This window comes from Arvicola amphibius, chromosome 12 (assembly GCF_903992535.2).
Source record: "Arvicola amphibius chromosome 12, mArvAmp1.2, whole genome shotgun sequence".
NCBI classification, from domain to species: domain Eukaryota; kingdom Metazoa; phylum Chordata; class Mammalia; order Rodentia; family Cricetidae; genus Arvicola; species Arvicola amphibius.
In genome coordinates this window covers 80,579,857-80,594,187 of record NC_052058.2, presented here as the reverse complement: position 1 = coordinate 80,594,187, position 14,331 = coordinate 80,579,857, and the positions used below count along the sequence as shown (strand labels likewise).

At 40.9% G+C, this 14,331-nt stretch overlaps 1 protein-coding gene across 3 annotated transcripts in view; it reads left to right on the top strand.

The window, feature by feature from the left end:
• Positions 1–9,627: 9,627 nt before the first annotated feature.
• The window catches only part of Zbtb41 (zinc finger and BTB domain containing 41), a 32,249-nt gene continuing 27,545 nt past the window's right edge, over positions 9,628–14,331 (top strand). Inside the window, exons 1-2 of one of the 3 annotated variants that reach the window (XM_038349542.1) lie at positions 9,628–9,744; positions 10,450–11,683. In XM_038349542.1, the coding sequence (XP_038205470.1) occupies positions 10,567–11,683 (1,117 nt within the window). In that variant the 5' untranslated portion in view covers positions 9,628–9,744; positions 10,450–10,566. Of the gene's footprint in view, positions 9,745–9,813; positions 9,851–10,449; positions 11,684–14,331 lie in introns of those variants that run through there. The other 2 variants (XM_038349543.1, XM_038349544.1) reach the window with 2 other exon arrangements.

Genomic DNA, 14,331 nt, shown 5'->3' with positions numbered 1-14,331 from the left:
CTGAAGTGGTATGACAGACTTTGTTGACTCAGCCTCATCCTCTCTAAGAAATGGATAGGGAGTGGGGTTGGGAGAAGGTGAAAGGAGTTGGGGAAAGGTGGGAGGAGTGGGAGGAGAGGAGGGAGTGGGAACTGGAATTGGTATATAAAATAAAAAAGATTGTTTTAATTAAGAATGGAAAAAATATAAAATGGGGTATCTCCATCAAATCCCTTCCCTCAGAGATTAGGGAACTCCATGGAAGAGAAGGCAGAAAGAATGTAAGAGCCAGACAGGATAGAGGATACCAGGAGAGCAAGGTACTCTAAATAGACTGGAAAAGGCTCTCATGAACTCATCAACAGTGAAGCAGAAAGCTCCATGACTCTGACCAGATCCCATGCATATATTAATGTAGTATGATTAATAAAAACCCAGAGACAGATACTGGGTTTCAACCTGAAGACCAGAAAAGAAAAGCAGCCAGCCACTGGCTTTTGCCTCTACCTCAGTCCAAAATTGGTGATCCTACCACTGGAAATCTCTAGAATGAGACTTAGAGTAGGTGGGGTGACCAGACTAGGAGAATTCTGGAAAGACAAAGGGCAGGAAATCAGTCACAAGCAAGACACAGAGGAAGCAAGATGAGAATGCAATACTGAGGAAAGGTACCAAGTCACATGGCTAAACACAGACAAAAATTATGGGTAAATTTAAGTCATAAGTACTAGTTAGCAATAAGCCTAAACAATAGGCCAAATGGTTTATAAATAGTATAAGCTTCTGTGTGTTTAGTTGGGACTGAATAGCTGCAGGATTGGGTGGGATAGAAACTTTTTTTCTATAAATGGCACCCAGTGTTCAGCAACTACATCCACATAAAACCAGAGAGAGATTGGGAAGGGATTCTAGACACAAAAGAACAGAGTCAAGCTTGGCTTCTTGGTAGCAGCATTTTCTTGGGTGGGCTCTGTTTGTGGCTCCTTTACCAGAGGCTTCCTGCTGGGCAGTGGTGGCCAAGGCCTTTAATCCCAGTACTTGGGAGGCAGAGGCAGGCAGATCTATGTGAGTTCAAAGCCAGCCTGGTCTACAAGAGCTAGCTCCAAGACAGGCTCCAAAGCTACAGAGAAATCCTCTCTCCAAAAACCAAAACCAAGCAAGCAAGCAAAAACAAAAACAAACAAAAAACAAAAAAACCCAAACAAAACAAACAAAGAAACCCAAAAGAGGCTTCCTGACTCAGTGTTAGTGGCAAAAATCACATGGCTCTTTTAAGCTTAAACAGTGTTTATGAGCAGCTGGCAGCATGTTCCTTGGTGGTGGCATGGACCTAGAAACTCCAGAGAGTTGTGACAATAAACATGGCTCTCGTCAGTATCTCCACCATGAAACTAGACTCTCAGGAAGACAAGGAATGAGGTGGAGACAGCCTCCAAAGCTGCTGCTTTAATCCTAGCCACATCATTTAGCAGATTAAAGACTTATGTGCTCAGAAAATGATAGATATATACAGTAAAGACAGATTTAGACAGAAAAAAACTCTACGTGGTTTACAGTGTGCTTAAAAATATATGTAGGCTTGCAAGTAAAAAGAAAAAGGATAGAGAAAGTCCTTTAAAAAGAAATAGAGTAGCTGGGAGTGGTGGTTTATATGCCTTTAGTCCCAGCACTTGGGAGGCAGAGACAGGTGGATCTTTGTGAGTTGAAGGCCAGCCAGGTTTACAAAGTGAAGTTCAGGACATCCCAAGATACGTAGGGAAACCATGTCTCAAAAAAAACCCCAAAAATTAAAATTAAAAATAAAAGAAATAGAGTTGAACAAAAAAGCCACACGAGGATGGAAAACACAGAAAATCTGAATACTGTATGTTATTGTGTTGTCTTTGAATTGTTTGACTGCTAAAAGGCATTTGATTATAAATGCTGCTGGATTAATCCAACCTATATATTTTGAAAATGACTTGACTTCAAAATTTAAATCAAAGACATGTTGTTTGTAGAAGAGGTTTTGCTTTTGTTTACATAGGACATGAGAGGTTATGGATTCATTCTGGGTTAAGAAAAATCAGGTTTCATTGAGGAAAATCCCCCTAAAAAAATCTCTGATAGGAGCAGATGGCTCAGATGATCCAAAATCTCCGAGTGCCTCTGTTGCAGTTTCCTCTGAGTTCACATCCAGAATAGCTTCAAGGTAAATGGTTGAGGTGATCCAGCCTCATAGAATACTCCAGTCAGGATTTGATCATAATCCTAAATTTTCTCAGGGTCCTCCAAAGATCACCAACACCCCCAATCAGCAAGAGGTAGCCTAGAAAACTAAGCCCACCCTCCCAAAAAATGGATTGTGGATGTTTGTTTTTGTTTAGCAATTTGATTTCTAGTTGTTATGGATAATGGCCAAGAAAAATGTTAAACAAAGGAGATTAGATTTAGGGTTCTTGTTCTGAAAAACAAAAAGGGAAATGCTGTGGGATAATGTTTTTGTACACTGTAAAGATTTGTCACTTGTATTGATTTAATAAAATGCTAACTGGCTAATAGCCAGGCAGGAAGTATAGGTGGGGAAAACAGACCAGGAGAATTCTGGGAAGAGGAAATGCAGAGAGTCAGCCATCAGCAAGATGTAGAGGAAGCAAGATGAGAAGGCCCTACTGAGAAAAGGTATCAAGCCACATGGCTAAACATAGACAAGAATTATGTGTGAATTTTAGTCATATGAGCTAGTTAGTAATAAGTCTGAGCAATACACCAAACAGTTTATAACTAATAAAAGCCTCTGTATGTTTATTTGGGACCGAATGACTGAGGGACTGAGTGGGCAAGAAATTTCTTTCTACGTATTATAGCTTTCAGCTTAGTATTTTTTATGGGACTTCTGAGTGTGTGAACAAGTGGGTCTCTGATTCTTGAATGTGCTTTTGAGGATCCTTTCCTTTTGCTGCCTGGCCTTGTCCAGCCCTGACATGATGGATTTTTTTTATCTTATTATGCTTTATTTTACCAAAAAAGAATTAAAAAAACACATTTAAATAAGAAAAGAAGTTCAAGTAGATTATTTATTTCAATTTACTTACTGATTGCTGACATCTGGAAATTCTATTAGTTATTAAAATAGCATAGTGTAAGAGATTAATACAGGTTTTCCTAAAGAATTTTTGTCTGATAGGTGAGCCAGATAAGCAATCATAAAATATCTTATATTAGTTTATCTCTGGTGCTATGATAAATGCCTGGTTTAAGAGGCTTAGGGGAGAGAAGGTTTATATTGGTTTTATAGTTCCAAAAGGAGAACATCCATCACGGTTTGGAAAATATGACAACAATTAGGAAGGCTTGGCATCTGGAGCAGGAAGATTGCTGATAACATTGCACCCACTTTCATAAAGCAGAGAGAACAGAAAGTGGAGTCAGGCTATAAAATCTTCAAGCCCTCCCTTAATGGTGTACTTTCTCTAGAAAGGCTTCATGTCCTAAAGGTATATGCCATTTTCCAAACTAGAAATTATATCTATTCCCTGCTGAAATCACTACCTGAATAATGAACAAATATTGTCTCATGATCTTTTTTAATCTTTTCTTTCCCCATACCAGCTCAAACAGCATAATGACCAGGTTTCAATCACTTATAATGTGATATTTTATCATATAGAAATAAATAGTGTTTGTAATTTACTTATTGAGACCCATTTATACATTTATCATTAGTATGTTATTTTAATTTTTAATAATAGTACTTATTATGTGAATATGTGATATGCTTATTTATTCATCTGTTTTTGTACCCAGTGAGTTTCTTCTAGTTTGGGGTTATTTAAAATAAAATGAAAAGAAACTTTCATATATGAGGTTGTGAGGATATATTCTCTTGTTTCTTCTCCATTAGGTTGGAATAGTTATCTGGTACAAGATTTTTGATGTTGATGTGCTGTGGGACAATGGTCTTGTACCCTGTAAAGATTTGTCACTTTTATTGTTTAATAAAATGCTGATTGGCCAATAGCCAGGCAGGAAGGATAGATGGGGTGACCAGAACAGGAGAATTCTGGGAAGAGGAAAGGCTCAGTCTGCAGTCATCATCCAGACACAGAGGAATCAAGATGAGAATGCCTCACTGATAAAAGGTACCAAGACACATGGCTAACACAGACAAGAACTATGGGTTGCTTTACGATGTAAAGTTAATAAGAAGCCTGAGCTAAGAGGCCAACCAGTTTATAATTAATGTAGACCCCTGTGTATTTCTTTTGGGACTGAATGGCTGCAGGACCTGGATGGACATAAACCTCTGTCAACATTGATGTGTGGAAATTACTCAGCTATTATCCATAGCATTTATACTATTTTGAATCCTCACAAAGAGTGTTAGGGATTTTTAGTTTACCCATATACTCTCTTAGATGGTTTTACTGAAACTGGTGCCCATAGGTTCATATATTTGAGGACCCGGTCCCTAGTAGATTGAACTATTTTGGAAGGGTTGACAACTGTGGCCTTATTTGGAGGAGGTATGTATCACTGGGTGTGAACTTTGTTCCATTCTCAACATCTTTCTGTCTTCTTCTTTGGATCAACATGTAAGCTCTCAGTTATTTCTCCTGTCATGCCTTTGTTTTGCCATCATGGACTGACCCTGACCCTCAGAAACTGGAGGTCTAAATGAAACACTTTCTTTGATAAGTTGCCTTGGTCATGGTGTCATACCACAATTGAAAATTAACTAATGCAGTCACTGTCTTAGTTAGGTTCCTGTTGCTGTGCTAAGATTCCAGAAGCAACTGAGCCGCATCCTAGCGACCTGCAGAGGAAAGGATTTATTCCATTTCCACTTTCATGTCACAGTCTATCCTCAAAGAAGTCAGGGTAAGCACTCAAGACTGGAACCTGGAAGTAGAAACTGAAGCAGATGCCATGGAGGAATGCTGCTTCCTGGTTTCATTCTTGTGATTTGTTCAACCTGCTTTGCTATAGCACATGATAGCACTGTCTACAATGAGTTGACCCCTATCACATTAATCAGTAATCATAAAAATGCCCTACAGGCTTGCCTGCAGCTCGATTTTAAGAATGCATTTTCTCAATTAAATGTCTGTCTTATAAAATGACTCTAGTTTGTCAAGTTGATATAAAAAACCAACCATCACACTTACCAACACTTAATATAGTATTTGTGTATATTCCATTATTATAATATAATGTCTGTGTATATTCTATTATTATAACAAAATTAAACTAAATATAAAGGTCTATGTGCTTATCTTTTAATGAAGTGTCTTTTCAAATGTCTTCTTACATATATTCTATGGTGCTACATATTTTACCATTTTATTAGCTTTTCTTAAAATATTCTAGATGTAGGTTCTTTGTCAGTTACATATTTATCAACTGTCCCCCTTTTGAAACCTTGTGTTGTCTTTTGGGAAAAACAGTTAAAACCATTGATGGTCTAGGATGGAGAAATGGATCACAGGCTAAGAGCACTTGCTGTTCTTGCAGAAGACTGTAGTCCAGTTTGCTTGTGGACCACTTCACAACTCTCTATAACTACAGCTCTAGGGCAATCGAGTGTCCTCTTCTGGCCTCCACATGCAGCAACATTCATAAGCACATATCCACAGACACATAGGCACACATATAAACAACAAAAGAATGTTGATGAACATCTAGGTTGTTTTCACAAATCGATATTAATAATAATTCCTTACATAAGAGTGATGTTCAAGAAGTCTATGTGACACATTGATTTGGGTCCTTTGAGTAAATACTCTGGCATAAAATAGCTAGGGTATATGGTAGATCTAATTTTAGCATTTTGAGGAATCACCATACTTAATCCCAAACTGGTTGACTAGTTTACATCCCCAGCATCATTATATAAAGCTATCTAATATATAAAGGAACATGTCATCCGTAGGAAGGTGCATGAAAGTGGGTATTTAAGTCAGGCTCAGACACATATTGTGTGTCTTCTCTCATTTGTGGTCCCTAGATTGCAAATATGTTCATAAAGTCATCTATGTATGTACGCATAACATGAGAGTAGAAACAAATTGTTTATGGAGCAAAGGCAGTAATAGGAAGAGGGATGCTTGGATTATACTCATTACTGATTAACTCTGAGTCACCAATGCATCAGTGTCACATTCAGGAAAGATATGACATCACTTCTCCTTGGAGTCATTTAACCAAGAGTGAATCCAGATTTGAATTCTCAATCTCATGTTCTCTGTTTGTTGTGTGAGCCTGACTCTGGGTCTACCTTCAGGCCCCCTTGTGACTCTGTTTGTCCTTTTGTGTCTGTCTTGTGTGTGTCTGTATGTGCTATGTGCCTGTCCCTAATGAGCTTTTGCTCTGTTTTTATTGAACAGCTTAGAAAGCATCACATGAGGGAAGGAACAGGGTACGTTACAGAAACCTTTAACAGAATTTTATAGGGGGATTAACTCGCTGGTTTCAATAGATCTCAAATGACTCAGAAAGCAAACATCACTGTTTATCAAGCAATATCATAAATGATTGCTTTCATCCTTTCTGGTAAAGAGATGTTTCAGTTTCTGTATTTGCTGCTTTCAGCAATCGATGTACATATATTATTCTGGGTCAGGGGCACGGAGGAGTAAGATTATGGCTATACATTAACTTTGGTTGTAAAAACTGATTACATGGGAAAGACAAGACAAGTAAGGTTAGTTTTTACATTGTTCTCTTAAAGGAAGGTGTAACAAATAGTCTGAGTATTCAGTATGCTAGAAATTTTAAGTGAGTTCAAGGTGTATTAAGTCTGGCTGTGAGGGCCAGCAAAAGTTCCAGTCTCTTAGAATGTAAATTATACTTTCAGAATATTGTACTGCCACAGGGGAATAGTTTATTAACATGTTTACCAGTACCATATACAATGTATATATACTAATGGGGAGGAGTAGTTCAATATGCAATCTAACTTACTTATGTATTTGAATCTATAGTAATTTAAAGACAGCTTTGCAATACTGATTCTTTATTTTGCGATTGTGGTGAATGAGACTGGCCTGAAAACTCTGTGAACATGACTTAAAAGGTTTGAGTGGAACTATTTTAGGACTTTTAAAAAACCTTTCTGTCACTTATCACAAGATATATCTCTTCTTCTGTGTAAGAATGGGGAATGGGAATGGGCCCTTACAGGACACTGAATGCCAACACTTCCATTTTGGTTTTCCTACACTCTATAAATGTGAGAAATAAAATTATATAGTTAATAAATTATCCAGTTTGGAGAGCCTCGTTATCCATAGCAGAGGGTCTAGGAGAGCAATCTTCAATTATTTGGTTATTTTTCTGAGTCTGTCTGAGATGTCAGAGAACAATTACTGTCGAGTCAAATCTAACCAATGTTTGGCCTTTGTGTAGTATGGTATAAGAAGAATGTTTACATCCTAAGCTTTTAAAAATGCAGAAAAGGTGAAAATACAAATGATTAGTAACTGGCCTTAGAATTTTTTTTAGCCTAATTGAAGAGAATTTGCATACAAGTTGACCATGATTAAAATTCATTTATATCTTCATGTTATTGGAAAGTATGTTTATTAAAGTAGAAATGTCACATTCTGGTCACAATACAATTGTTCCGTAGATATTTAATTGAATCAATGCATAAACATTTTTTCATTTTTAGAAGCAAACCCATGAAACACCTTGCAAGGGTGTGAAGATCATATCAGCAACACAAAGACACTGGGAATCTGAAGAAAGGTTTTTCTCAGCTCTATTCTTACTGCCCCTTCTCAGTGGTATATGACTTAGAAAATTGCCAATATATTCTTAGCTTTTATCACTTGTGAGTTAGTCAGTGTTTTCCAGAGAAACACAAATGATAGGTGGAGAAGTAAGTTTCATGACATTTAATTCCCAGAATTAGGCCATGAAGTTGTTGTTAGGTCTCAAATTAGGGACAAATGGTAACTGAGGAGCCTGTTCTCAGCATCACAACTACCCAGTCCAGTTATTCTCACTGACACACCTCTTCCCCGTCCCCGCGATCTCTCCAGCTCCCGAGCTTCCCTTCCTTTCCCCTAGCTTCTCTGACGCATAGAGAATCAGATGTTTTGGCTACTTTGGCCGTTTGGTCTTCTGGCCTGCTCATGGCCTCTTGGTCTGCAGCTCCTCTCCTAGCTACCACCCTGCCCCATGCCCACCAATGCCCAGTCCTGTCTGCAGGCCTGTGTAGCTCACCACGCCCATCTGTGCTCTATGCGCTATCATACAGTTTGTGAACCTGGCAAGGGGCTGGAGGTTAAAACACACAAAGACTCACAGACAGAGACACAGGTCATCCTTGAATTATCCAAGAATGCCTCCCTTATTGTGCCCAGGGACAGCTTATATAGGGATCCTTAACTGATAGCCACGCCTCAGCCAAACCCACCAGAAACCACTCCCCTGCCATCAGGAACTCCTGAGGGCCTCCTGCTCAGAGCAGCTGCTAGCATTACAAGTTGTTTACCAGAAATTCAGGACCTGGGGGGGTTCACAGCTCCTAACAGGCCTGGTTCATTCTGGGCACTTCCAGACACCTCTGGTTGTTCTTTCCCCTCACATCTAAAATAAACCTTATCCTCAACCACAGCTGGGAGCCGTCATGTCTTCATTTTTTTCCCATTCAGTTGTGGGAACTGGCAAGTGTAAAATCCACAAGTAAAGTCAAATTGGCTTGAAATTTAGGCAAGAGCTGATGATCTAGTCTTCACTTTGCATTGTTCTGGGGTGAAAACACAGGCGGGGCTTTCCTTTGAAGCCTTAGAGAGGAACTGCTTATTTGGATGATGCCAGTCTTTGGCAGCTGATAGGGCAGGGGGCACCACATTACTAGGGAGTTATCCACATCAGTCTGTTCAGCAACCGACAAGGCACCTCCATTGCAATGCCTACCCATACTAGGGAAACAAAGTTGAGGCATTCTACTACGTGCTCCCTCACCTCATGGCTTCTAATGAGAGGCTAGCCTTTTCCAGATGCCTAGTGACGTGTGGGTTATGAAGAGGGCAGTGTTACAGGTGGAGAGGGGATGCCCTTTTCCTTTGGTCATGGCCTTTGTGCCATTCTTCTTAGGTCTGTGAAAACAAGATCTAGAACTTTCATCGCCAGATGGGCAACATCCGGTCCCTGGGCATTCATTTTGTTGGAGATGCAACAAAATTAGTTAGGCACCGGTTCTCAGGCTCTAAGTTCCTTTAGAGGTTTGGTTGTCCGTTTGTTCAGCTTCACACCTCCATGAACATTTCCTGGTCACAGTAAGTTAATTAAAAACAACCTGCACAATTTCAGGTGCGCTTACATTTTAGGTGTATTGCCAGTCCGAACGTCGCACAGCGACTTCTAGCCCGCACTTGGGTGTTTGCCACCACAGACTGAGCAAGCTCCCGGCGGTGGCTCTTTGGTGACAAACTGGAAACATACCGGTTGTCCCGTGCCAGTTCCTCCTAACTCTTCATCAGAGGCAATCTTCGCTTCCCTTCCTGCAGCTCAGTTTTTCTGGTTCAATCAACGAAGGACCCGAAGTCACCACTAACACAAGGTATAACGGACTTAGGACCTTGATAGGGCACCGAAGGCAACAGAAGGAGCTGACAGAGCGCATGCGCGGGGCTGGAGGCGCGCGCATGCGCTCTGGGGGCTGCCCGGGCTCGCCGGCCTCTCGCCGCGGCTCGGCGGCTGCGCGCGGCTGACGTGCCAGGCGGGCGGCGGCGGCGGGACTCCGCGAGGGGAAGGAGCGCCGCTGAGGTGGATGAGGTGGGGGGCCGGACCCGGAAGTGGGTGGGCGCGGGCGCGAGCGCGCGGGGATCGGAGCTGGCTGCCCAGAGCCGGCGCGGCGCGGCGCGGGAGCCCGAGGTTCCCGGTAATGGGCCTGTGGGGCGCTCGCCCGGACAGCCTGGGAGGGAAGGGTCACGGGCGAGCGCGGCGCCGCCGACCCGGGCCTGGGCAGGCTCCGCGGCTTGCAGTGGTCGCCCGTGCCGACTCCGCTCCCAACGCCCCTCCTAGGGCCGCACAGCTCTGCCCTGTGGCTTTCGGAAGGTCTGTCTCTGAGGAGCTGTGCCGCGCTCGCCCGGGGAAAGCATGCTAATGGAGACTTGCTTTCCGTGGCCGCGCTGGTCTTATTGTCACTGTCCCAGCACCCAGACCGGGACTGCAGCCCCGGCGTGTCTGCACGGTCCGCAGCCTCGGCGGGATCGCCCTCTCTCTGTTCTCTTCTTTCCACCTTAGTGGTGAATCAGGCCTGGAAGGTGTGCTGTGCCTTCACTTAACACTATTCTTTTGTTGGTTGTCTTCCCTAAACCCAGCCCTCCTCCTTCTCCGCCCTCAAAATCTTAGCTGCTGGTGAATGTGCCCTTGACTTTGTGATTAAGTTACAATTTAGGAAAGATTAATTGACAGCACCTTTGCTTATTTAAGATTGCTTTGCTGTGGCGTTCTTACGTGATTCTCACTGTTTTGCAGACCATGAAACGGTGGGGCACGCCCCTTCAGAAGCTGTTGTTCAAGACAATCTAGTTTTGTTTCAAAAACCTCGTAAGTCACTTATGAAGTTTCCTGTTCAAAAATTGCTGTACTGCAATGAAGAAAAGGAGAAAGGTTACTTCAAATCTTGACGAGAAGATCCATCTGGGCTATCACAAAGATTCTTCAGAAGAAAATGCTGCTGTGGAGTGCGGCCAAGTGACCTATACTCAGTCTACAGAAAGACCAACCCCTGAGGCTCTTCAGTGTTACCAAGACCTTCCTCCCTCTCCGGATCAGAGAAAGCTTTTGAGTTCTTTGCAGTATAATAAGAATTTGCTGAAGTATTTGAACGATGACAGGCAGAAGCAGCCGTCTTTCTGCGACTTACTTATCATAGTAGAAGGAAAAGAATTTAGTGCCCATAAAGTGGTCGTTGCAGTTGGTAGTAGTTATTTTCATGCATGTTTGAGCAAAAACCCAAGCACTGATGTCGTCACCCTGGACCACGTAACACATTCGGTTTTTCAGCATTTGCTTGAGTTTCTTTACACGTCAGAATTTTTTGTGTACAAATATGAAATACCTCTTGTTTTAGAGGCCGCAAAATTTCTGGACATTATTGATGCAGTGAAGCTGCTGAATAATGAAAGCGTTGCTACTTTTCAGGCAGAACTAACTGAGAAGTCATCTCCCGATGAAGCACTAAATGAATTAACTGGAAGACTATCAAGTAATCATCAGTGCAAATTTTGTAGTAGACATTTCTGCTATAAAAAGTCCTTAGAGAATCATTTAGCTAAAACTCACAGGTCCCTGTTATTGGGGAAAAAACATGGGTTAAAAATGCTGGAGAGAAGTTTTTCTGCACGAAGGTCAAAAAGGAATAGGAAGTGTCCTGTTAAGTTTGAGGACACTAGTGACGATGAACAGGAAAGTGGGGGTGGGTCAGACAATTTGAATCAAGAAAGTTTTGACAAGGAGAAGTCAGATAGGAATGACTCTGAGGATCCTGGAAGTGAGTACAATGCTGAAGACGACGAGCTAGAGGAGGAAATGTCAGATGAGGACTCTGACACCGAGCAGAGTGATAAAGATAACGATGTGGAAGAGGAACCCGAGGCTGGCGATTCTGCAGGGAGCATCCACGAAGGGCTAGCTCCCGTAGTCATTCAGAACAGCAATAAGAAAATCCTGCAGTGCCCCAAATGTGATAAGACATTTGACCGAATAGGTAAGGAGAGCCTGTTTCCTCGCTCTAAACATATACTCTGTGACTGTTTTAGAGGTAATCATTAAAAACTAAACTTCGCAAGGGACTTGTACAAAGAGTTCTGTAGTAGGGAAGATGCTCTGATTTTCAGCACATCGTTCATCTTGTTAATTTAAATTGGTCGTGCGTCAGAAATCTGATATTTACTCTTTCATGTTTTTGTCATGGTGTCTCTACAGGTTGTAGGTTCTGTATTTGGGAGAGAGACTCCAGAAAAGCAGCAGTTATTGTATATAACTTTTGACCACCAGTTTCATTTTAGAAGTGCTAGTTTTGAGTTACATGTACTCTGATTATAAAATTGTTAGGTACATTCTGCACATAAAGTAATTAAAGCAGTTTAAGTAGTGTAATCTGATCTTGTAAAAGAAACCATGCTGTTCTTTCCATACATAATTGTTTTGTCCTAGGTTATGTATGCTGTTTGCATAGATCAAAATGCAGTTTTTAAGTTATTTGTAATCATTTGCTATCAAAATAGGTTAGCATATAGACCTGTTTTACAGTGAAAACTTTTTTCTTTTTTGCTTTTACAGTAGTTTTTGAATGTATTTCTAAGGATACTCTTCTCAGTTCGGTTTAATGATTATTAGTAATTTTATTCTGTTTCATACACAGAAATAACTGAACAGCTTAGTCAGTCGGAAGAGCTTATGTGTACAAGAAACTTGTTAGTCCTGGCAGTAAATGTCACTGTAGCTCTATCAATGTGAGTATCTATAGAAAGCAGCTATTGGAGCTGAGGTACCTGGTAACATTTTATCTTAGAATATTTTTTTTTCCTACACATCTTAGACTTTGTACTCCCTGCTTATGGTATTCTGCAAACTTTAATTAGCCTAATTTGACTTGGAAATCAGTGAGCAAGGGTCAGTTCACTACGGGCATTATAGTCCAGCATGTGGGTCTCAAACTGTTCTCTTGAACAGTCAGTCTGTGAGGTACTTTGTTGAGGTAGGACTTTCAGTTCCACTAGGTTTGGGAAACAATACACAGTCTCTTTTAACTTGATGCAATTCTGTAATAATACTAGAAAATATGTCTGTTAATTTTGCTTAACCTAACTTTTCTTCAAGTCGTTTTATAAATAAGGTATCATATGAGTGTTCTTCTTAATGTCCCCAGGAAACTAGAGTTTTATGCACATGAACTCAGAAAACGGTGCCTAAGATTGAAGCTGAAAAATCAAAAAGTTTGCAAAATGTCTCTTACCAAAGTCATTCCATATATTATGAAAATCAGTAGATTACCGTGTGCGATTATTTCCAACATACTTTTCGGAATGAATTTTACATTACAGTCTTTCCCTTCTGTTGCTTGACTGCCTTGGGCATGCTTAGTGTTCACTCATTCTTCTACAGCCAAGTATCTCTGTCTCTATGTGTGTGTATCTAGTACTTGTTTAAATCTCCATGCTGATTTAAAAGCTTGAGCTGGTGAAGGGTCATACCGCTCGGTTTTTAAATCTAGGCCTTGTGTGAGTTGTTTAATCTGTGAGTTTTCCCCCTTCATAAGTGAAATGAGCTGATGCTGATGTGTTGCTAATAATATGAATGATTATGGTGAGAATTATATGGGATGGTTCTGCAGAACCACTTAAGTACTACACAGAATGCAGGTATACAAGAGTATTAGCTGCTCCTGGTATTTATTAACATTGGATGCCTTTCAAGCCCTGTTAAACAGATAGGAAGTGATTCTCTGTCCACAAGTATCTGAGTACATGCAAAAATTATCCTAGTATAATAAAGTTAATGTTATCAGGAGGATCAGGGAAATGATGAGTGGCTTCACAGAACTAGTAATATTGAACCTGAAACTTACAGAATAGGGTGACATTTACAAGATAGAAGGGTCAGTGTGTAAAGGTAGTGAGGTATGGTATGTTCTAGAAATTGCTATTGTGTGGTTGTCTTTCAAATAAGTAAAGAGGCATAGGAAAAATGACAGGCACTAAGAGTAGGCAAGTAAAGGAGAGCCAGCTTTGGGATGGCTTCAGTGCTATACAGAGGAGTATGTTTTATCTGATGAAACTACTGGTGAGGGGAAGCTTAAAAAGAGAATGACAGCCATACTGTCTTCAGTGTGAAGAAGGAAATTGGGCAAGGAAATGAGAAAACCAAAGAGGCAAGAAGGAGCATATAACAAAGGGGCGGAAGCATAATGCTGCTGAGTGACACTGGCAGTGAACAGGGGGATGAGGATAGAGCAGTGTTTCTGGTGAATGTCCTCAGAGCAATTGGTGACAGGTAGAGAAGAGTGGTAGAAGATACACTGTAAATGTTTTGTCTGCTAATCGCAAAGCAACTTTATAGCTGTATTCTGTCATTTTTCTCTCATGCATATTCCTTTTACAGGATTTTCAAAAATCCTTCTCAAATTTTTGATTATCATTTGCTGGTCTAACTAAATTGAGGCTGAAACTTATATTCTTTGTGCTTGGTTAGTGTGCTTTGCATGTTTCAGGTCATTAACATTTGGCAGCAAGCACTTACAGGCTTGAAATAAGTTTAAAGGGTGTTATCTGGATTTCCATTGGCTTGGACGGACCCTGTTAGGCTTCTTTATCATCTTCTTGTTTGGCTGCCTTAAAGAGATACACTCTGAGA